The sequence below is a fragment of the Grus americana genome, chromosome 4 (genome assembly GCF_028858705.1).
Source record: "Grus americana isolate bGruAme1 chromosome 4, bGruAme1.mat, whole genome shotgun sequence".
In the NCBI taxonomy this organism is placed as follows: domain Eukaryota; kingdom Metazoa; phylum Chordata; class Aves; order Gruiformes; family Gruidae; genus Grus; species Grus americana.
This window is the reverse complement of record NC_072855.1, coordinates 10,557,973-10,581,568: the sequence shown is the minus strand read 5'-3', so window position 1 is coordinate 10,581,568 and position 23,596 is coordinate 10,557,973. Positions and strand designations below refer to the sequence as shown.

Genomic DNA, 23,596 nt, shown 5'->3' with positions numbered 1-23,596 from the left:
GGCTGTATTCAGCCCCAATATGACTGCATGTACATAAGGCTGAGAGAAAAGCTCAAGGATTGGACAAGACCAAATCATATCACAGAAATAAGAAACTATCCCTTTCCCAAAAAGGATTTTGGGCAGGAGCCATCTTCATCCTACCAAAACCCGTTTCCTAATGATTTCCCCGACAGCAGGACTGCTAAGCGCTACCTGCCATTGCTAAATATTTAGCAATAAGCTGTGCAATACCAAGACTTCGACAATTTATCTCCAGTCAAGCTTTTGTTGGATTGTGTTTGGTTTGGTTTTTTTTTAAATTATAACAAGAGGTCTGTTTACAAAGCCAGAAACAACCAGTGTCTGATCAATCTTAATGTTGCATGTGTTGAACTCTGGTACACTACAACTGTGTAACTTAAAAATAATGTCTTTTCAGAGAAGTAACTTTCTGGAATGTGATTAAGAAACAAAATAATGCAAGAATATTACCTGTGAAAATTCAAAACATCAGGTTGTCACTAAGGGGAAAAACCTGCAATACGAGTAGGTGCAATTGTAACAAGGAAAAGCAGAAAAACTTTTACTTTTTTGATTGTCAGGAGAGAAAAAACACACACTTTCCTCAGCTAGATGAAAGGCACCAGTATATAAAAAAGAAAGATAGTGCTGGCTGACTGCGGAGTAGTAATTTACAGGGAAAATGGTAGTTCAAAGAACAAATAAAGTATTTATTCTTTTTATAATCCAATATAAAGGAACACTTGAGTTAAAGTCTAATTATAAGGGTAAGAAACGCTACTAAGAAGCAGTTTCAAGTTCTGCAACCTCCCTTCATCTTGCCATCACAGCTCACTAAAAATGCGTTTCTGTTCCTTGCTGCTCATGGAGCCAGAGAAAATTAAACGCAAAAGCTGGAAAAATACTCTCGAACCTTTAACAACAGGCAGGAAACATTTTCAGGCATAATGTGGTGAAGTGGGCACAGCCAGTGAAGATGAAGAATAAGATGATGCTTCCTATCATTGCTTTGTCCCTGGGCTGTACCTTGCAGCCACGTTATAGGAAGCCATTTCCCACCCTCTCTTCATCTCAAAGGCACTCAGGCCCTTTCTCAGCAGCTGTCAGCCTAGCTCTGTCCTACAGTGTCCTCAAAGTGTCATAGGTGTCTCTCTGACCTGGGGTGCACCACAGCTGTTTGGTCTCAAGGGAGAAGACAGCATCTTCAAGGTCCACAAACTGCCTTGACCATATATATCCACGTGAAGGCTGCAGAAAGAAAAAGTAATGATGGGCAACAGAAAGCAATGAGACATCCAATTGCTTGGGGTTGGGATTATTTTTTGATTTTTTTTTTAAACAAACATTGATACTTTTCTCTGTCCATAACTGGCCATCAGCAGACAAAAAGGTCCTTTTCTCATACACAGCACACACCGGGCTGCTGCACAGATCCTATCGTTGCTTCTTCCATCATGTCCTGGAGCTTTAGAGCAGAAAAAGAAAAAACTGCATGTCAGACAACCCTCATCACCACCTCTTTTTGGGTCCTGCTAAAATGTCATGTCTTGATCATTATCTTTTGAATCAATGCCCACCTTTTGTGACAGGCTTTGAAACTTTCTTCAAGATATGTCATTTAGGGCTAAATTCTTGTTTACAGCACTCAGCTTCCAGTTATCAGTTATTCTGTCTACATGAGATTTTTATAGCCAGTAAAGGATAACTGAGTACACGTGAAATAATAATCAAATTTGCTCTCCTGTTCTGAAATTTTTTTCATGTAATCAAGCTATAGAGAGCAATCTAGTTTAATCATCATTAATTTGGGATTGGCATTTATGTTTCATCTAGAGTTAAGGCAGACAAACTGAGAACAAAAGCAGCATATACAAGGGAGAGCCAGACCTCACTAAGGAGTTAATAATTAATAACCACTTTGATGATATTTTACCCATCAGCAAAAATGCAAAAGAACTTTAAGCACTATAAATCTTACTGCAACAAATTGAGTTCCTCATATTTTCACCAGTACATATGGTCTAGCAATCTTTTCAAGTGCAACACGATAATTCAACATGACTTCTTACAACACTCCATCATCACCACTAGATTCATCATTAATTTCAAAGGTATAATATGCAGTTTGGATTTTTATGGATCTAAGAAACGTACATTTGCTTAATCCAGTCATCTGAGACAACTCAGCTGAAATCAGACCAAGTTTGCTGTATTTTTCCCATGCAGGGATGCTCTCAACCCCCACAGCAGACCAATGGTAGAATTGGAAAATTAACCTGTCAGCATAATATAAGCCTCGGTTTTACCATTGATAATGTAACTTGGTCCCAGATCATGTTTTCTGAAACAGCAGGTTCCTTTCACTTTTACTATTAATGCTGCCTGCAGGTTTCCCAGCTGCCAGATCATGTTTCTCACATTTTTTAACATTACCAGATCACACTGCAATGGAAATGGGCTCACATTTAAGTAACTCTGCAGTATATAAATATGTTGCTTAAGCGAGCATAGGTAGAACAACAGAAGCAGTAAAGAAGCATAAATACAGACAGAAATGCCATTTGTGAAAGCATTTGATTTTGGTACTAATGAAGATAAATATCTGAACAATCTTCTTAGGTTATTACATTAAGTATCAGAAAGTTGCAGATTTATTCAGTCGCCTTAAGATTCACTTCTTCAGGACCTGCAAATTCATTCATGAACTCCACGTACTTTGGATCAGTCTTATCATCTGTTACTTAGTCATGTACCAATCTATTGATGACATACAACTTTTATTGCAAAGCATTACCCATGTAAAATTTATTTATTCTAGGGGTCAGGGCAGAGGAAAGAAGGCAGGAGGAGGAGGAATGAGGTTAAGCCACGTTGCCAAGAGATGTAATGATCAGATGCCTTGAAAGCACTTAAAAATACCTCCCAGCTCTCCAGTATCCAGTCTTCATTTAAAAGTGTTAGTTTGAAGCAGTTATGAATGCAAAGAAAAATGAGTATGAACAAAGTATAATTAAAAGAATATCTGCTCAAACTTGCCTGAAATAAAGAGATGAATTGTGTTATTTTCATAGATGATAAATGAAATGCCAGAGACAGTATTTGAAATGTCAACATTAACAAGACATATCAAGAAAAAAAAAAGTTAAGTCAGCAAGCTTTACACTTCCATTTCCACTGGATGACAAGACAGAAACTTCAATCCCAGAGCCATTTAACAGCCAGATAAAACACACTTAGTGCCTCTTCCTCAAGGGGAGAAAGGGGTAGAAAAGATGTATTTAAGATTCTGATTTGGGGATGTTATTTCAAGTTTGGGGAACATTGACTCAAAGTTTTACAGTGCACGTAATTCCAGATGAGCTAGATTAGCAAAACCATACTATTTAAATCGTCTGACTTAACCTGGCTCGCAACTCTGTAGGCATCTGGGGCATGGTCAAAGCCAGCCCTCAGGGATGCATTTTGCTTGGAGCCCAAACACTGTAGCCTGGCTGAAAGAACTCCAAAATGTAAATAATGAGGTAAAACAATCAGGTTGCACTCGATCAAAATCTACCCATGACATTTGCAGTTTGAAGGATATGAAAACAGCACCTGGGGGGAGGATTACTCTGCCATACTTGGATGTATATGCCATGGGAAAGAAGAGAAACAAAATTAAGGCAGAATTACGGCTGCAATAGAAGAGCAGGAGGTTTGGCTCAGAAAATATCATTCTATATACACTACATAAACTTTTTCATGTTCTTACTTCCAACTTTTTAACAAACCTACAAGTTACAAATCTTTTCATCTCTTCAAACAGTTATGCAAAACTTATGGTATAATTATGGTATAATTCTACAAGCAATCAAAGCTTTTTGTCTTGTAACAGGGGTGGAGCCACGCCAATTCCAAAATGATGACTGCAATACTCTTACAGCTGCACTAAAAAGAAGAAACAAAACAATACCTATCCAGGACAGGAGAGGCAGCAGGGAAAAGTAGAAAAATTAGAGTAAGTTAAAAAGTTCTGGTCTTCTAAGTGCCACACTTCATCTCCCTGTGCCTGGCAATTCTTCTTTAGGGATAATCTTTCAAAAAATTAAATGGGTATTCTTCTCTGAGTGACAAAAAGATGAAGGCTTTATTATTCCAAATAAGTCGTCGACTCTAAAGACAAACTTACCACAAAACAATTCTGTTCCCTGGCTCCACGGCTAAACCAAAAGGTGACAAGAGTGGCTGATCATTCGCTACTACCACTGACAAGGAAAAACAAGATGTACAAAAATTATTTTGACTGAGAATGAAACCAGCACGTGCTTTGTACATTAAGCTACTACTTTAAAGCTTATTCCAGAATTTCCAGAGAACAGCCAAGCACTGCAAAGTTAATCAAAACAAGATGTCTCAGAGCAGTTGAGTACTGCAAGAGATCCTCCAGTGTTCAGCAGCAGGACCACCCAGAAATTTCTTCTAAGATGCAAGCCTAACAGCTGGGAAACCAAGCTTAGGCAAGCTAAACCATTTCTTCTCCTGTGTTAACATTATCCCCCCCCAGGACCACTGCAGATAAATACACCCTCATTCACAAATACAGCTGCATGCTTCAATTGTGCGTTTTCTGATCTCATCTAGAATCCCAAAGAAGTTTTGGCAAGCATGACTATTAAATACAATTAAAAGCTCAACTGTGATACTTTGTTAATTGCAAACGGCACTGTGATTGTGAAGCATACCAACATTTGCAGACAGTTCAAGTATTCTTGCATATTTTTAAAATGCTCCATATTTAATAGCTGCTGAAAAGAAAAGATACTGGGGAAAAACTATAGTAAGAATGCATCAAGACCTTTTTTAAATAACCAGAGAAAAATCACTTACAGTCATAGTTATATTTTATTTTCTCTTTTAGTTTCAATGTGCAGTATTTTCAACATTTTTTTGTTTTTTAAACTTAAACATACATCTAAAATTATACACTTTCCTTTTCCTTTGAGTACAGTTGCTTTTGGGGTTGGGGCTCCAAGCTTTTGCTCATCATTGCCCTCAAACTATACAAGACAACACCATGGGGTGCGTGTCACATGCCGTTCACCTTATCCTTCGTCAGGTTGATCCAACTTGATGGTATGCGTACACAGACTGATGGGAATGATAAGCTCACACAAAATGCACGTGACAAAAAGCAGCACATGCTTCACAAACGCTCTGCAGCATTTACACCCAGTTTACTTGAATACAGCTTAAACCTGACATAGGATAGAAGCTCTCCTGGGTACAACTGTGGGATTCTCAAGATTTTCAATGGATACTTTAAGGTAGCATGCACAAAGAGTTCACCTCAGTATTAGGTAAAATCAGCATGTTGGACTTCCCCAAAATTTTGCTACATTGCTTACTCTAGTTCTTACAGCAGCTTGCTTTCATTTTAAAATAATTAAACTACGTAAAAACTACCAAAGTACTTTGCTCTCTCATAACTTTCATCAAATGTATCCTTCTAACCAAAATAATTTTAAAAGTAAGAGCAAAGCACTTACCATTGTCACCTAGTTATTTTCTACCTTTAGGAGAAAGTTTAGTTCGGATTGTACATGGAAAAAGTCTGCTTTATGCAATGAATATACTTGAAACAGTTCCCCTTTTTCTCCCACCCCATCCTTTTCAACCACTGGGTAAGATCCTGAATGACCAAATTTAATTAAACTGCTTATTGCTATATTTATTGCTCATTATACCATAGAATTTCTTTTATTTAGGAAACATAAATGCTTAGCTGTGACAGCTCCACAAAATCTTAAGACAAACCAGGTCTGCTGCTCTTGGAGAACTGTCTTTGCAGTGTTTTTGACACAACCTCCTTATCTGCTATATAAAGTTAATAGCCATTTAAAAAGGAAAATGGCGAGACAGAATGCTCTTAAGGCAAATCTACTAAATATCAACAAATTACTTTTAACCCAAAAGGTTCCACTTGTTCCCCACTTTGATCTAAATCTGTTCATTCATTACGTAGTGCTTTAGGAATGCTGCTGGTGGTTAAGAAACGAGCAATGTCTTGGTGCTGAGAAGGCAGTCCTACCAAAGCAAAAGTAATACACAATCACTTACTTGATGCTTTAGGCAAGAAATGACATCTGAGTATACACTTTGGAGAAGATTTAAATAAACTCACATTAAATTTCAACTGGCAAAGAGCATAAATAGTAAAGAGAATACTTTGAATCCCACAAATAAGAACCGTTTTACAATGGGTTGTAGTTTCCATCTCACTCTTGCACTCAGTGCAAGGGAGTGGGCATGCTGAAAATGCAATCAAACATTATTTACTGGGCCAGTGGGTAGCCGGCCCAAAAACTGTTTATAAAAAGTTGGCTAGCATACAGTGTTCTTAGAGGAGGGCCATGTTATAGGTTTAGTAAAGTAGGTTCTTTGACAACTGAATTGTAAATGAAGTTTTAATCTGTCTTAAGTATGCTCCCAATCATGCCATACTTCTAATCTTGCAAGGTTGTAAAGAAGCCAGTTCCACTGCAGAGCACATTAAAGAAACTGTTTGCTTTGGTTAGCCAGGACACCAAATGTAAATCTTAAGCCAAAACATATTTCTACCTGTTCTCAATGAAAAACTGAACAGCCTGATTTTCAGAGTTACCTTTCTGTCTACAGCAAGTTAAAAACATTCTGGGAAACAAAAATTTGCCTTAAGTCAATCTCAAGGGACAAGTGATGTATTTTTTGTTTGAAATCCAACATCAGCATTTCTTAGTGGCCACTGCGTTGCTGTTACTAGAAGCAGGCAGGAGTGATTTTAAATATGATTTCACTCCAAAAGAAGTGAGGGTGGGGAAAGCGTGTCTAGAAAGTAGACAGAAAAGCATGCTGCAGGTGAAGTGTTAGATTTGAAGCACTACCAGTGTGTGTATCCACACTAGGAAGACCCTTAAGTTACATTCCCTTCAGGTCACTATTTCCTAAGAGGAGGTGCCCTTCTTTAGACACATCGGACACATGTTTCAGGAGGTATACTATGACAAATCTCCAAGAGAGGTTAAAACAGATGGAGTTATTACTACCAGTGAATCTGTGTGAGGGTAGAACTGACCATGTCGGCTCTAAAGCTTGACGAGAAATAGATAATGCCAATATTCACTTGAAGGCCAGCAACGGGCATTTGAGAGAAGGGGGTCTGTCACATCTGATGTTTTTCATCCAGCCATGCTGACTGCTTTGTTCTATGTATTCCTTCACTGGTTGGAGAGACTCTATGGCCAGTTCCAAATTGGTTTGTAATGTTTCATAAAGGGGCTTGCTCCTGTTATCGGAAGATAAAGTAACCAGTATTCTGTGTTAAACATGAGGAGCTTAAAATGATGAAGAATTTAACAGTTTGTAAACACAACATATCCTGTTATATGGTGAGAATATGACTAACCTGATGCTTAAAAAATATATTAAAATCTATTTTAAATTTTGGAAAATAGCTTACAAAAATATTTTCACTTAAACTATATATCATACAAAACTGACTGGTGTGTGGGTTTACAGTACAAAACGATTATTGGTGGTTACAAAAGGGAAGAGTGATCTATACTACCCTTAATGAAAGTACAGGGCATTATATCTCACTACCTTGAATTAGTCTCTTATCAGAATTAAAATAATTTCCAATATAACTCAAAATCTTTCAAACAGTATCTATTTTATTAAACCTTTTTCTGAACTCCTGTTCAGTTTCTTTAAAAATCACCACAGTGCCGTGGCCCAAGAAAGAAGAGTAACCCAACTAAGGGCAGAAATAATTGCTCTAGATACTAAGATCTGTAGAGTGCTAAATACAGCAACATCTACAGTTGTTTCTACTGCCCATACTATTGGTTTCGTCTACCACAAGAGGAAGAGACACCAGTGGACAATTCCTTTGTAATCAATTTATGGGCAGAAGCAACAATTTTTGGTCTAGATTGGAATTAGTTTAAATACATGGGTTTAATAAATACAAATATACACATCTGTATACATTAAATGTTGTCATGTGTATAATTTCAACATATACATTATATACAGAAATACATACAGTACATGCTCCTCCTGACAACACTATCCCATTTTGCCAAGTGTCACCAAAAGGTGTGATAAGAAAATGAAGAGAGGTTAAATATAGGATGTGACTGAGAACCAAGGTATCATTTCTCTATAATTAAAGAATTATAAGAAATACAACTAAAGACAAATGCTGTGCTAGATTTCCCCATGTAATGCTTAGGAATCAACGGAATTCCCTGGGTGGTGAGTAAAAGCTAAATCTGGCCCTGTGTAGTGTCCTACAATTCATGGATATTTGTACTGTGTTTTGTCTAAACCATTATGTATACAACAGGTAATAAAAGAGGTTGTGTAATTTAACACCTTAGCCAGTCCCAAAGTAGACCACAGCAGCCTTCTGATTCTTAACTGCTAGCATAATTTTTTTAAAAATGAGAGTGGTTTGAATCCAGATGACTCCATGGTCTCAGATAGAAAAGTTCAAATGGTTATTGACTACTGGGGAGCTTGCACCATTTTGTCTCTTAAAATGCTGTGCAGCAAATAAGAGAAATTTCTTAAGTATACAAAAGGCTGATCCAGAGTAACTAGTCCTCTCTTTTACTGTTATGTCTCAAAATAAAGGAATTCAAAAGAAGCTACAGTAAAGTGGATCACAAGAATGCCTCCTTAGTACAGTCTCTCAAGACAAGTTAACCAACATAATCCAGTTTTAAAGCACTTTAAGAAAAAGTGAGATGCAAAACAAGATGTAATCTGTACATTAAGATGGATTTCCAAAAGGAACATGAATTCAAGCACAAGAAAAAAAAGTGAGGACAACACAGATGTCAAGACATTCAGTAGCGTGGCTTCTGTTCATCTCAAATTACAGCACAGCTCATGCACCACAAATCTTACAATTTTACATACTGTACATGATATAGAAATATTTAAGTTAAAATTTCTTTTACTGATATACTGTACTCAAATTTTAAATCCTGAGAAGAAAAAAGAAAAAATGTGTGGTTATGTATGTGCACTATATCTCTGATATCACCAACACATACACCACAGGATATCAGAAAGTCCAGAGAGAGGAATTACATGCTGGAAGTGTAACTCGTGAAAGCCATTTTCTCTTGTCCTTGTTTGGGAGAGACCTTAGGAAACAATTTCTATTCTGTACTACACAACAGTATATACAGGTGCTTAAAACAATGACATTTTCTAATGACTGCAGCTTGCAATAACAGTCTTACTGTCGCTTTCTTACCAGCTGCAATACAGTGACTTCAGCTGAACATTAGGAAGAAAAGTAATACCAGTTACCTTGCATTGTAGTACTTGCTCATATTTTACAGTTAGTAAATGCATCTCACGTTAGTCCCAAACACATTTGAAAAATGCTGACAAATTCTTTTCCCCTCACAGGTGCCTGGTGTCAACAACAAGAACTACACTAGACTTTTTAGGTGATTTCCAGTGCTGCAGAGCACTTGTCCATCCAATCTGGAAGTAAAACTGGCAGGTCCATATTTATCACAAATGCAACCCCAGATACTTTCTTGATCTTGCATTCCCCATAATTCCTATCTGATTCCAACACTAGTCATGCAGTTCAGTTACACATCAGGATGTTCAACATGCTGTGACCTTGTGGGCATTTTGCAAACAAGTTAGCAGGCGATGATAAGGGGTTCCTGGAGATGCTACCACCTCAAAGACAGACTGAAAGGCCCTCCGATCTAATTCTTCATCTATCTGATGTCGGTAAAAGTCTATGGCCACCAAACAGAAGATGTTAACGTCCACTTGCTCAGATTTTCCCATTCTGCTGATAATATGTGGAAGACTAAAATATAAGTTAAGGTCATAATATGACAGAAGTTGCTCATCTTTTGGTACAGCACTTTAAACTCTGTTCTCTAATAAAATGGTATATTTCTGAGTTCACCAACAATGTCGAAGTGCAAAATACTGTCATGTATCAATTAAACTGCTACTACAGAAATCCTATTTCTTCATTAATTTCTTATCCCCAGAAATTCATTTAAACCCAGCAATAGTTTTCTTTATCCACTGGAGCAAACAGTGCGATCAGCAGCACGGTCACAACTGCCGACAGCCAGAGAGCACTGCTGAGGTTAAGAATCATTAGGAAGTTTCAAACATGACATATGGCCACTTTTTTGCCCAGTCATGAAATGCAGCAGTTATTTTTCTGTTTGTTTGTTTGGTTTTAAATAAATCCAGCACTGATACCACCTATGTCTTTTGGCTGTTCCAACTTATCTGGCTGATACCATTCCGTTGCCAAAGCTCACTATTACTGCGTGCACCTCCAGGGGAACACTTGCAAAACACTGTTTGTATGTGGAGGATACTTTAATTTGAGTTTGTTCTCTTTCTTTTTTAAATAATATATTTTATCTTGCAGAAGGAATATAGAGCAAAGCTTTTAAACATCACTGCAAAGCTATCTGGTGAAGCTTTTAAAAAGTCCTTCAGAGTAAGGACTTTCCCAATCATCTTTCATAGTCACAAGGAACAGATCTTAAAACAGCAGTTTTAGGTAACTTCGTTCTCAGAATCTGTTTAGAAGTTCTCTCCCCCTGCCAACCTGAGGCATCAATAGCACAAAGTGATATAAACTACTACTAACTGCAGTAAATCTGCATTTTTTGTGTGTGTTCAACTTGTACTCTTATCCTTCAAGGCTATCAATGTGCTTTACAGAATCACTATAATTACCAAGAAATAGCACACGTTCAGTCTTTTTAGGATACATTGCTGAAATCCATTGACTGGTGGAAGCGCTGACAAAGAAACAGGAAAGACTCCACATTGCCATTGCCACAGGTGTTCTTTGGGTGAAATTAGAGAGAGACAGCATCACCCAGTCACGGACCATGGAGGACTGTCCAGTGCTATGTAGCGTCTGGAATACCTGCAAAAAAGATTTTACACAGGAATAAAGACATGGTAGATGGACATGGGAAAGAGTTTAGTTTCTCATGTAAAGGTTCTTCCCAGCTACAAAGCTCTGAGGTTCACAAATTGGATTTCTGGAGACAACTCTGAGTCTTAATAATTAATGAACACAACGCCTAGACAAAGAGATTCTGCAAAAGAGTCAGCCAGGATCCAACTGGACTCATGACATCTGTGCCAAACTGAAGTAAGCATACAGAAATGCAAGACTTGTCTGGTGCGTCTATTTTTATAGACCAAATGTGGTGCAAACGTGCACACTCAAGTGCTGCACGAGTCCAGTAGGTGCTGAAGAGGAAAATACCCAGAAGCCCTGGGTCCACAGGAGCTCGACGGTAGAGTTCACAAAGCCAGATGACCTGGGCTGGCTCCCTGAGATCTAAAGAGTCTGAGCACCAGGACCACAACTATTAATTTTCTCTTTATTTTCCTATTATCAGTGACTAAACTGTACTGCTGTGAGCTTTGTCTTCCGGGCAACGTGGTGATTCTAGCCCTCTAACTGGTTTGTTAGATCGATAACAACAAAACTGACAAAATTGATATTTGCCCCTCCAATTGAGCTGTTGGTTATTTAAAAATCTTCTGAAACATTTAAGAAAAAAAGCACAACATACAACACTACCTTATAAACTACTGTTGCCATGAATTGCGGGTAAGGCTGCTGATTGGATAAAAATTCTCCAATAACTTTATTCATTACGTCTTGTGGGGGGAAAAAATCATCAAGGAACTGTGGAAGGATCCGAGCCACTACTCTAGCTTCAAAGGGAAATCCCTTCCTGATCCTGAAAATAATAAAAAAGAACATATTTTATGACTGAATTCCAGTAAATATCTCATTCTTTTCCACTTTAATTGCCAATAGAAAGAACATTTTACTGTCATCTCTAGATAGGCAAAAAAGTCTTCAACACTGAGGAATCAAAGTTTTCATATAATCTTACTCTAACAGTCTACCCAAAGAGGTCTATCAAAGCTATCAGAAGTTGTTACAGGTGTCATGTCTGTGTCGTGTCATCCCCCCCCGGCTTTTTTTTAAACAGTCAACATTTTTTGAAACTCTGGAATTTAATAATAGGCATGCTGAAAAAACTAAACAAGAACAAAAGAGGACAGGGAGATCACTACTCCTAGTTATCAGAGAAAAGACCATTTATAAGCAGAACACTCATTTCCATTCGTAAGATATTTGCATGTTGGATGACCAATATATTGAACAGGAAAAGCAAGTTGTGCTGCACTGTAAAGAGGGGAAAAGATACTCCAACTTACAGACAATTTTATTTAAATAACACTGATTGGAAAGTCTTCCTAATAAAGGCTGCATCTGTTGATGTGTCAAGATCAAGTTACAATCGCGTGATTATTCCCTGCAAGAGTTATTTTCTGCTTGTATACACGTTTGTTTTGCTAACTCTTATGAGTGGTATTTTCAAACGCACTCAAGCACTGCTCTAGTTCTATTCTCACTGAGTGCACCCTCATCCAGTTTTATGGAAAAAACAGTGAACACTTCAAAAAAATGTAAACCATCATCCCACAAACTACTATGCAAAAATCTAACATGCTATGCTCACTTAAGACAGCTTGAGATTGTCAGATCAAAACAGGGGGTTTGAAATTTTTCCATTAAATGAGTTCCATGTGAATACAGAAGTTTTCCTGTACGCGTCCACTGCAATTACTTAACAGCCTTGGAAAGAGCAACAATTGGGTGGGGGAAAGGGAAAAAGGTTTAAAACTCTTATGGTGGTTTGAAAGATTATTTCCCAGTAAACGAGATTTATATCCTTGATTATGCAGAAGACATCCTGAAAAGCACTTAGGAGTTTGACCTGAAGGGAGCTGGAAATACATTTATAAAGTATTATGGTTTGTGAAACACACAGTATCAGTTAGGACATGTCTGTTTTCCATTTACATTCCTGTACATTCACGTTGCCTTCAGCAATTCCATCAGTGTTACTGTGTATACTAGAAGTATCAATTTTAAGCAATAGTAAGAAAAGAAACATCATTAATTAAATATTAGAACTGTCAAAGAGAAGTGACCACACAGTGCCAAACAGGATAATTTCCCTCCCAGTGCCCCATTACACATTTTATCCTCTTACCTATCAAAAAGGACAGATACTCGTTCCATAGCTACGATCACAGATTCACTGTCAGGAGCAGCAGGATTTGCATCTGTGGTACGACTGGGGCTGATTTTTTCTTTTCCTAAACCAAAATAATTTGTTACAAGTTTACTGTGAATGCTAAAATATGGCCTTTTTATCCTTGGTAACACAAATAAAGAAAAGTAGCACTGTTAGTAAGCTAGTCTCTCAGCACAAAGGTGTTAAAAAAAAAGTAAATACCTGTGTACATGCAAGTCAGCATTAATCCAAGTGCTGCCATTGCTCTGTGGGGGCTCTGCACATTCACTCTGTCAACACTCAGTTTAACTAGCGATTCACTATCCAGTCTAGAAAGTTGCTCTGAAAGAAGGAGTCGTTCTAATCCTCTCAGGACGCAATGATAAATAATGGATGGTGTTGATTCATCACTTCCAGACACCATGACTCCACACATCTGAAATAAAAAAGAGCCAACTACCTGGTTTTGAGGTGTATTTAGGTCATCTTCTAGCACCACTGCAGTTTGTATGGAACTGCATCAGGTATTAAGAAAAGCTGATGAAACTAAACCCAAAAGCATACTTAAACCACAACAATCAAGTTAAGTGTTATAGATAGTTACATGGTGATCCCAGGTTATATGACCACTTGTGACTGGAGGCATCACAGCATACCTGTATAATTCCTGCAGAGAATTCAGGCCCTACATCAAGTGGGTAATTCTCGATCAAGTAGAAAGCAGCTGCACACATTACTAAGATGTGCTGTTGGTTATGGATATTCACACAACTGTAAATAAGCAAAAACACTAGTGGTCATTTACATCAAAATTGTCTAGGTCACAAAGAGAGACAATATAAACAACCCTTAGAAACACTAAGTATTTTTTCACATGGAATTTATGCAATTCTTAAAAATCACACAGAGTATCACCAAGATGCCATAAGAGAGTGCTGGTGGTCATGGAAATCCAGTGCAACACAAGAAACTTTTCAGCAATATAATTACAAGCTATCATTGCCTGACTTGTTTAGGAGAAATAAATGTCATTACTGATCCTGCAAGTCTTACTCAAAGAGTATTCTTTTTGACAGAAAAATAAGGTTTAGGGAACACAGTTTACCAAAGAGACAAAAGTCTGAGCTATCAAACAGTTTTCTCACCCTCAAATATCCTTTCACTTCTGTAAATCAAACCTAAAATTAGCTGATAATATTGATTTGTAAGATTTCAATGAAAATGCCAAAACGTGCTTGATACAACAGCCTGCTCTAAAACGTACTGACAACAGCAAACCATAAAGAGTCCTTTTGTTCACACATAAGCATGCAACAATTCAGGGGGCAGGGAGGGGAAGAGTCTTACTGTGCTACTCCTCTCAAATTGGAGAGCAGATACTCGCTGATAATTGGAATGAGTTGCTTCGCTGTCTCATCAAGCAAGTCACACTCAAGGATGTAAAGAATTCCATGCAGAGCTCCAATCCGACTTGGCATATGGGTGCTTCTTAGGGTTGATTCCAGCAGTCGACTTACTGGTTCAGCCACAGCTTTATCCTAATACATCCAACAAGAGTATTCATTAGGAGTCAACTCTTGTTCAATACCGGTGCCTCTTGTCATCTAGAAATACTTAGAACAAACTAAAGAGCAGAAAATATGGCTTGAACCAGACCCTGTCTTAAAATTACTTTGAATCAAATGTCACAAGATTAATATAATCGGGTAAGACATGACTTACAGATAAACTAGTAAATTGATGCTAATTCATTTTACCTGTAAAAAGTTATTACATGATTTAAAGCCAAAAAAACAAAATAAACATTAGTTCAGTAAATAACATGCTATTAAGAATCCTCTACATCTAGAACTTGTATGATTGGAATTTTCTGGCCTTCCAGCTAACCACAAAGGATGCTTCTGTCTGAAATTTACTGGTAGATGCCAACCAAAATGATTCTGCGATTCTATGTTTACTCTTCAAGCATCAAACTGGTATCAGATACTTCACTCCCTATTATCAAAGTACAACAACTTATCAGAATATGCAAAATCTATTCTAAACTGTTAGATCTGAAAAGTCTTTTACTTACAATATATTTTCAGTGTTTAGTAGAAATGATTTGTTTTACCTTGTCCCTGTATTCATGAAGTATCTAAGATACAGGCCAGTTTTACAGTGCATGCTCTCTAGTTGCTCTTTTTTCAGCAGATTTTCTTCATAACTGAGCACAGGACAACAAGCAACTCTTGATGGAATCAACTTTTTTTTTTTTTTTACCTCCCACTAATCTGTTATATTCAGCTATTTGCTTGTGAAAAGGTGTTATTAGTTCACCGAGTGGGAAATTACAGCCTTGTCAGAACAAGCTGATCTCTAAAACTGCTTCTGCATGTTTAGCGTCACTTTCACAGCCTTCTCTTGCACAGTTGCTGCTACAATAGCTACTGGAAACCCTACCCCAAAGTCTTTCAAAACTGTCCTTATCACTATTACCATATAGTTTTATATTAGTCTCAGAGAGACTTTTTAGAAATGCTAACTTCTTCCAAAAGGATTTGTCATTTTTTCTCCCTAAATAATCCCACTCTGAAATGTCCATTGGAAAATACTACTGCTCTCTGGTCTACAGATTTAAAGACAGCAGTACATTTCATTAAATAACCTGCATTAATAATGTTCGTTCCCTAAAGTGCAGAATGATGCAATGGAGGGAAGAGGGAAAGAAAAGGGATACCTGAACTGTCCCAGCCTCTCATGAGATTACAGCCATTTACCTATAACACAAATCTAGCAACAGCTGTTCCACAGTCCTCATTTGTGGCCTGAAATGGAACAAATGAGCCCAGGGCAAAGGTAACACTCAACTGAGTAAGATAAACCAAAAAGCACATTAAATTAAGCTCAAACCTCAGAAAAACCCCAAACCAAACAACCTTTTTGTTTGAATATGGGGCAAGTGGAGATGGTGTTTTCAACCTCTGAAAGCCCAGAATACATATCCTATTATTTCTTATAGCCATGCAGATCAGCTAAGGAATTTTCTTAGAGACAAACCACTCTTACCTAGTACATCAGATTTTGCAGCAGAAGCTAAGGATGAGTTAAACTAGACACTCATGAATTTGCAATAAACTTCCATGAGAATTTCTTACCATTCCGAGAACAGCAGCAGCTTTACAAGTGGCTGGTATCAAATATTGTACAAGAATCTCATCTTCTGATGGATGCACCTTTCGCAATTCTGTCAGTGTTGTATACATCATCTCAAACTGATTCCTTTCTGTAAATAAGTCTGATACTGCCAGAAGCTGTACACAAATTAAAATTCAATATTAAAAAGCCCATTAGCAGACAGCCAAAAACTGACTCTCCCTTCTAACTGTCAGCAAAAGATTCCTCGATTGATCTATTAAATGTTTAAACATTAAGTGTCTGGAGTAACTATTGTTAACTTGTCCAGAATTAATGCCACTGTCCATCTCAGATGACAATTACCTCCAAATGGTCCTTTTTTCCAAAAGGTTTACAAACCCATTTCCACTATAGTAATTCTGGAAAATGAACAAATGTTGCCATTAACAATGTACTAAAACACCCCACAACACACAATACATTCTCTTGCAAAGATAGTTTCATTTTAAGTCTCTTATGGTAGTGAATAATGGCTAGCCAGACATATTCCACACCTGTGTTCTTTACATTTGGTTCCACACTTCATCAGTCAATTTAATCCTCTTAATACATTGTTGTTCTATCTTAATTTTCTTAGAAAAAGAGACACGATAAGCAAAATTCTGAAATCTATTTTTAGCAAGTAGTCAAGTAAAATGCTGACTATCATTAAGTGACAATAAAGTGTTTGTAGTGTAGTAGCAGAATATGCAATCCAGATGCTTATACAGTTTAAAATAGTTTAATGTTATAGCTGCTCAAGTTATATTTCTGCACTGCCCATATAAAAGCACTGCCAAGAAAAAGAAATATCAGTATTTCCCATATATTAAAAGATGCTTTACAAATGCTGCTTCGCTCTGAACATTTGGTAACATATACTCAGTTACGACTCCGAATAATAGTTTAGACTTACTGATCGCACCACTTCGCTAATCAAAATGACTGGCGTTCTCTTGCTAGGGTTTGATGGCAATATCCACTGACTATACAGTTCAAGCAAGAACTGAGAACAAGAATGTATATCTACACCAGCCCGGTGTTTCCTGCAAGGCACAATAAGCATGTGTTAAAATGGCCATTCCTAAGCTCTGCTAAAACACTTGGTTTGAAATAATACAGTTATTTACCAGCGTCCGATTTATAAAGCCAGCTTATCGAACTCAGCATGAAGAGATAAAAGCTTATCAAAGTCAAAGGAGAGACAAGAAGAAACAAGATACCTGGTGTTAACAGGAGAGGTTGGAGGTGAGGAAGGAGCAGGTATGTCATTCTCATCTTCTTCATCCTCACCCCACTCTTCTTCTCTCAATGGAGTGATATTATTTCCTAACCATATGGAGTGTATAGAGACCTTGCAACATGGAAAAAAAAAAAAAAAGCAGCACAATTTATCACCTCGTAGTAAGATTAGAAAAATCTTAGAAGTCCAATACATTTTTCATTTAAATGACAAGCAACAGATACACAGCCTCAAATAACATTTACATGAAGTTACATCACTTAATTTTTTATTTTTTTTAACCTTTTTCAACATTTTAGTTTAACTCACTTTAAACTGTATACCACAGCAAAACCAGCAACACCATGTACTTAGGCCAGCAATACAGGTGATGCTGAAAGTAGCATCTGGCTATAACCTGTATGCACGCACTAACAATGTTCATGCATCATCCCAGAGTCAATGTACCAGATTTAAAATCTAAAGCAAAGTATAAAAATTTACAGTTCTTATCAAGCAAGAAAAAAATTCAGGAAGAACTGTAATGACTGCAGTTCAAAAGAAAACACATTCCTAACTCTACTCAAACCATAACTCAGTATTATCTGATTGCAATATAATCTTTCTTCTGAAACCAGACAAGACTAAGGTTTCAAGTCCTTGGACTCAGGCTAGATAAACAGTTATCAGCAAATAAAACTTCTTGGTTGTTCTTTAAGTTTTCTTTATAAAATTAAAATTTCAGAACAATAAGACCTGCTGATGGTACTTCATAAATGATCTGCCTGAAGATTCCAAACCAAAATCAGCACTTCCTATGTTTCAATACAGATACTACTTTTTCCTCTAAAATTACTTCTTACCTAGCTCAAAACTTCTTTTTCTTAGACAAAAATTCACTGTTACATCGAATTCTTTTTCATGTTAAGCAAAAATATACACACAATTATTTATTTATTTTTCAAGCAGGATGTCTAATGCCTAGTAATGTTAAAGACTTCACAGTTTTTGTAAATAACACATAGGGTCTGTAAACCTGCAAACACTGAACGTTGAAGGCATTTTAGAATCTCAAGAGAACATACAGATACCTAGAGACAGACAAGCGATCCTTTAATCTTGCCTATGCAAAAGATTCCTCATGAAAAATAATGTCATCTGAGCTTAGAATTGAAGTTTTTTTCACTAATACATACTATTCGAATAGTGAAACAAATATTACATTTTAAACATACGTAACTTTACGTAAAGACTTATTTTTCAAGGAGATAAATAACTGGATAAGGACTATTTTTTACTCACTGTATGTAGTGCTAATTTTCCAACTAACATCATCTAGTGAAATTTATGTCCCCATACTGGGTTTATTTAAAACAGCATTGCTTATTTTATGTCCAATGATTTTTCTTTTCCTAAGGACTACTGGAAGCATGCAATAGCAAATTAAAATCCAATAGTTAAAGTAAATGCAAACAGCCCTACAAGGGCTCTTTAACACACAAGGCTGAAATGTACAACTCAATATCTGGCTCACAGGTGGACCTCACACACACAAGCAAAAATTCCATGAGAGGTGGGATGGCTGGCTGAGAGGAGTCACCCAGTTATGGTCTACTCTGCACTACTCAGAGCTTTTAGTTTACATTTGATGTTAAGCAATGTCTCTGAACTGAATTTTCACAAACTGGAAGAAATGTAATAAAAGTCAAGTTCAAAGTTAAGGTTTTAACAAACCTGTCCCAGTTTATAATCCATATCTCCTATTTCTCGTTCAGTATTGATCTGCAGTAAGAGTTTTTCATGGCTGATAAGAGCACCTATAACAAAGCAGAAGACAAGTTTTTAAAACACACATAAAGTAGATATGAAAATGGCTTAATTTCCTGCAAACTGCATCCTTCTACTTTTCTATCTTTTCTACTTTTTAAATGTAAAAAATTCACTCTGCACTCCCCCCCCCGCCCCCAGGCACTTACCTGTAGTAGCAGCAGAAAGTGACGGGACAGGGTCCCAAGCTTGGTATAAGTGATGAGTAGCAATATTATCTCTCTTAGATACCATTGCCTGGATTTCCTGTTCAACAATTCCCCTGATAACGCTTAGCTTCCTCCCAAACCTGAAAGACCAACAGGAATTAATTTAAGCAGATTTTTCCTTTAACATTTCTGCACAAGTCTGACTAGCTTACTCTACAATGTTATGTTTCTATGCTTATTTTCATTATCAGGAATGCTAAAACTGAAATGTTGAGTAATACACTCTGCACACTGTTTACTAGATTTTAATAAGATACTGTCTTTTTCAGTTACCGTCTTTTAACTCAGCAGGTTTGTGATGCTAAGTCCATGTAAATTCTATGTAAACAGATCCAGCTATACACATTTTTGCTACAGTTAGATTAAGCAATTGCAATTATGTATTAATCACAAGTGTAACTGTTATGCATTCGAGAGCAAGTGAAAAATACCTTGTGTCCAGAGCTTTTAAAGCTTTGTTGCGGGGCTGCTGTTCTAAACAGCTAACTGCTGGATTGCCTGCAACAGGTATCGTCATTGCACTCAGCACCAAGGAAGTTATGGCTTGTACTGCAAGAACATTAATTTGGGTCCTCTCTGTATCTTCCTGTAAAATGAATTTACTGTAATTTGAATTGTAAAAAAACAAACAAACAAAAAAAAACCCCACAAAAAAAGAATCCTGATACTCAGAAAGCCCTGAATATCGGTTTATCACTTTGCACTAAATTATCATTAATAAGCCTGACATCTAGACTTCTTCCCATCCAGAAATCTAGCTGACATAAGCAATGCACAGAAAGCACTGTGACCGTAGCAGCAACACACTGTTCCATCTCATCAGCCATTCTGCATGCATCCTCTCTTATCCCAACAGCATTAAAACCTCAAGGTGTCCATTTCGGAGCTTTCAAAGTGCTTAGTTTCTTTGTTTGCATCTACCCATTAGTTACCCATTGAAACAAAGCATCAAATAAAAACAAATCTGAGCTGGAAACTCTTCAGAGAAGGATCCATGTTAATTGTTCTTAGTAACTGCCCCTTTAGGAACAAAACTCAAACTCATCATTAATTTTCAGCTGCATTTTCCTGGGCATCACTATCCAGATGCAGCTAATGTTTCTTCTAAACCAACACGCTACAACATTCAGTACCTAGCACCACTGTAAAAGTGTGAGAAAAATGTAACGCAACTTTCTTAAAATATTTGGTTAGATCCGATCTATTATTCATACTTGAGGCACTGACATTTTTCACCAATAGAAGTATTTGGAACTACAGATATTGCATCAAGTACTTTGCCACTATAAATCATCACCACTGTTTCTTTCCCTTTAAAAAAAAAAAATCTCTTCAAACAAACTTCTGACACTGTGGGCTGTAACTCATCCTTCCTGTGTTGATGGTAGCAAGAACCTTCACAGTGCATTTAACTTTTTGCTCAGAATTGTTTATCATCAGTACTTTGACTAAATCAGGGGTTTTTTACAAACTTAAATTAGAAAAACACCACAAACACTTGCAGATTCTGAAATGGAAGGATGCTTCTCAGTTTTTGCTTTGGTTGTATAGATTCTGATTCCATCTTGAAAGTATCAGACCACAAGAGAGTCTGAACCTTTTTAGAAAATGTAAGATGGTAACAAATTTTCAACTTTTTTTTTAAAAAACAGAATCTTGTATTTTTATTTCAGGAAATATTAACATTCTGAAATTTAGAACAGCATTTAAAGTATTTGCAGTGTTGAACATATTAGTTTTCCTTGGAAAGTAAAGGAGCAATATTACTCCTGGTCTACAAATAAATGCTCTCTATGTGACAAATACGGAACTACCAAAGGCTAGGTTGCTTTAAGTCTGATCCAACACGGCCATTATGTAGAAAACAGTAAGTAAAAAATTCTGCAGGCTGTGCAACAAGTCTCCAAGTCAGTCTAGCTAACAGGAGATGCTAACCCAGGGAAGAGGGATGGTGATGCCCTACTCCTTTTTGGAGTCTGACACCTAGGGAGCAAGAGAAACAAACCCCTTTGCTACCCAGAATCCACTATTCATAGGCATCTACCCTCCAAATTCTTTCAAATGCTTTAGGCTCTGCACCTATTATCAGGACTGTTCGCAATTTGGGAGTGAATGCTATATCAGTCTAGGAAAAAACCCCTTTCAGTTCAGACCTAGAACATAGTAAATGCAGTTGCTAGTAGGTTAAGACATCTGAAGAGGGAAAGCCTCTTTCATGATAGCTAAGTTTCCTGTCGTCTTTGCTTGTGGTATAGATAAATTTCTTTGGCTCTGATCCCCAAATGCCTTCCACTGAATTCTGAACATCTACCCAAGGCATCCAAGTTAGAAGCCAATATCCAATACACAGTCTACAACTGGGAGCGAGAGACATGGGCATGCATATCCAGGTCAATTTGTTTCTAGTCAAGAATCTTACAGAAAATCTTTATCAAAGAAACTCCCCTTGAAGTTTGATTATTAGATAGCACAGATAACTGTAACTAGTATGTATTACTGTAGTTAACCAGTGTATTTCCTAAAGGCACAGTGTTCTCACACACTATTCCTCTCAAGTTTTTGGAATCCCTATTGTGCCTAAAGCCAAACATGTAATGAAGCAAACTTTGAACTGTGTGCACGTTGAGTGACGCACTGTGTACATGTTGAGTGTTAATATAAAGTTGAAACAGCTTCACTAAGATTTTTCCGTACTATTTACATGCTTGCAGAAGCTTTAAGTCAGAAGATGGATGTCTCTGAACTCACAGGGATATGAAGACAAGGAAATATAAACCAGAAATAATTTCTTAGTTTTAAAACACTAGTTTTCTGCTGTACAGGTTTATTAATAGAAACATTTTTCTTAGTTTACTTAAAATTTAATTAAAAAAATTCAGTGAATGACATTACCTCTTGTTGGTTCTCCTCTTGGTCCATTACAATAGGCTGAGTTACAAGCACACCAAGCAAAGTAGCCCAAGTCTCTTCAAACTGAGTACGGCTGATCCATCCTATGGAAACACTCAGAAATAGCCATTTATGTCTTAATACAAACTTAAACATGGGATGGCATTAAAAAATGGTACATTGTTTCCATAGATTTAGTTTCATACCATTTCCTATTCAATTTGGCATTTTTGTAATCACTACAGCTTAAAGAGTTCTGTTTTAGGAAGTGATGAACTCTGTAGAAGGGTTCTGCACATTATTATTATTTAAATGGTCCTGTTTGGGTTGTTTCTTATATATATTTAAATATGTTGATTGTTCAGCTTTTGAAACTTTGAGACCCATCAGGTTTGCACAACACAGAAAATCATCCAGAACATCGGCCAGTTTTCACAGGAAAGAAAAGTCGTGGAGAATCCCATAATGAGCCAAGAAATCTTCATGCCCTAAAAGCAAAATGACTGAATTTGCCTAGAAATAGGCCATTAAGATTCAAGCACTCCTCAAAGTTTTTCCAAACCTATTTTTACCTATAAAAGACTTCAGAGGATTCGTGAATAATACCTTGCAGTTTATACTAATGATATCTAAAGAATCAAAAATAAGAATGTCATCTTAGGCATTACAGTGATCAAACGGAAATCAGTGCTACACCACAAGTCAGTCAAATATCAACCTGCAGATCAGAGGGGGAAAAAAAACCAAACAACAAAAAAATCACCCTGAAAACTAACAAACTTCTGTAAGCACACAGAAAATTCGATGCATTACCCTTGACAGTCTCATCTGTTGACAAAGACTTGAACTCTTAAGCCCTACTGTTCTCGTTCAGTAAACCGTGACACATCCAGCAGCTTTAAAGTGACAGCATCTCATTTAAAATATTGAGAGTGTGGCACTAAATTCTATTTATATACTATGCATGAATAAAAAAAAATGCAGGGAAGCAAAATATTCTCAAACATACTGTCAAGTGTATGCTCCAGAAAACAAGTGGCCATTCTATAGAGCACACTGCAATCACTTCCCTGAATTAGAATAGTTTTTGGCTTTACTTCTAAAATTTACAATTTCTTTCTCTGCATTGAGCAAAATTTAAGAAT

General features: G+C 37.0%; 1 protein-coding gene across 6 annotated transcripts in view; it reads right to left on the bottom strand.

The window, feature by feature from the left end:
- Window positions 1-4,877: 4,877 nt before the first annotated feature.
- HTT (huntingtin) overlaps window positions 4,878-23,596 on the bottom strand; it is an 87,333-nt gene continuing 68,614 nt past the window's right edge. For 4 of the 6 annotated variants that reach the window (XM_054825465.1, XM_054825466.1, XM_054825467.1 and 1 more), the window contains 14 exons: window positions 22,455-22,555; window positions 19,994-20,148; window positions 19,503-19,642; window positions 19,261-19,343; window positions 17,528-17,658; window positions 17,221-17,350; window positions 16,286-16,441; window positions 14,496-14,686; window positions 13,805-13,919; window positions 13,371-13,584; window positions 13,125-13,230; window positions 11,633-11,795; window positions 10,803-10,963; window positions 4,878-9,868 (listed from right to left, as the gene is read on the bottom strand). In XM_054825465.1, the coding sequence (XP_054681440.1) occupies window positions 9,655-9,868; window positions 10,803-10,963; window positions 11,633-11,795; window positions 13,125-13,230; window positions 13,371-13,584; window positions 13,805-13,919; window positions 14,496-14,686; window positions 16,286-16,441; window positions 17,221-17,350; window positions 17,528-17,658; window positions 19,261-19,343; window positions 19,503-19,642; window positions 19,994-20,148; window positions 22,455-22,555 (2,060 nt within the window). In that variant the 3' untranslated portion in view covers window positions 4,878-9,654. The other 2 variants (XR_008577107.1, XM_054825469.1) reach the window with 2 other exon arrangements.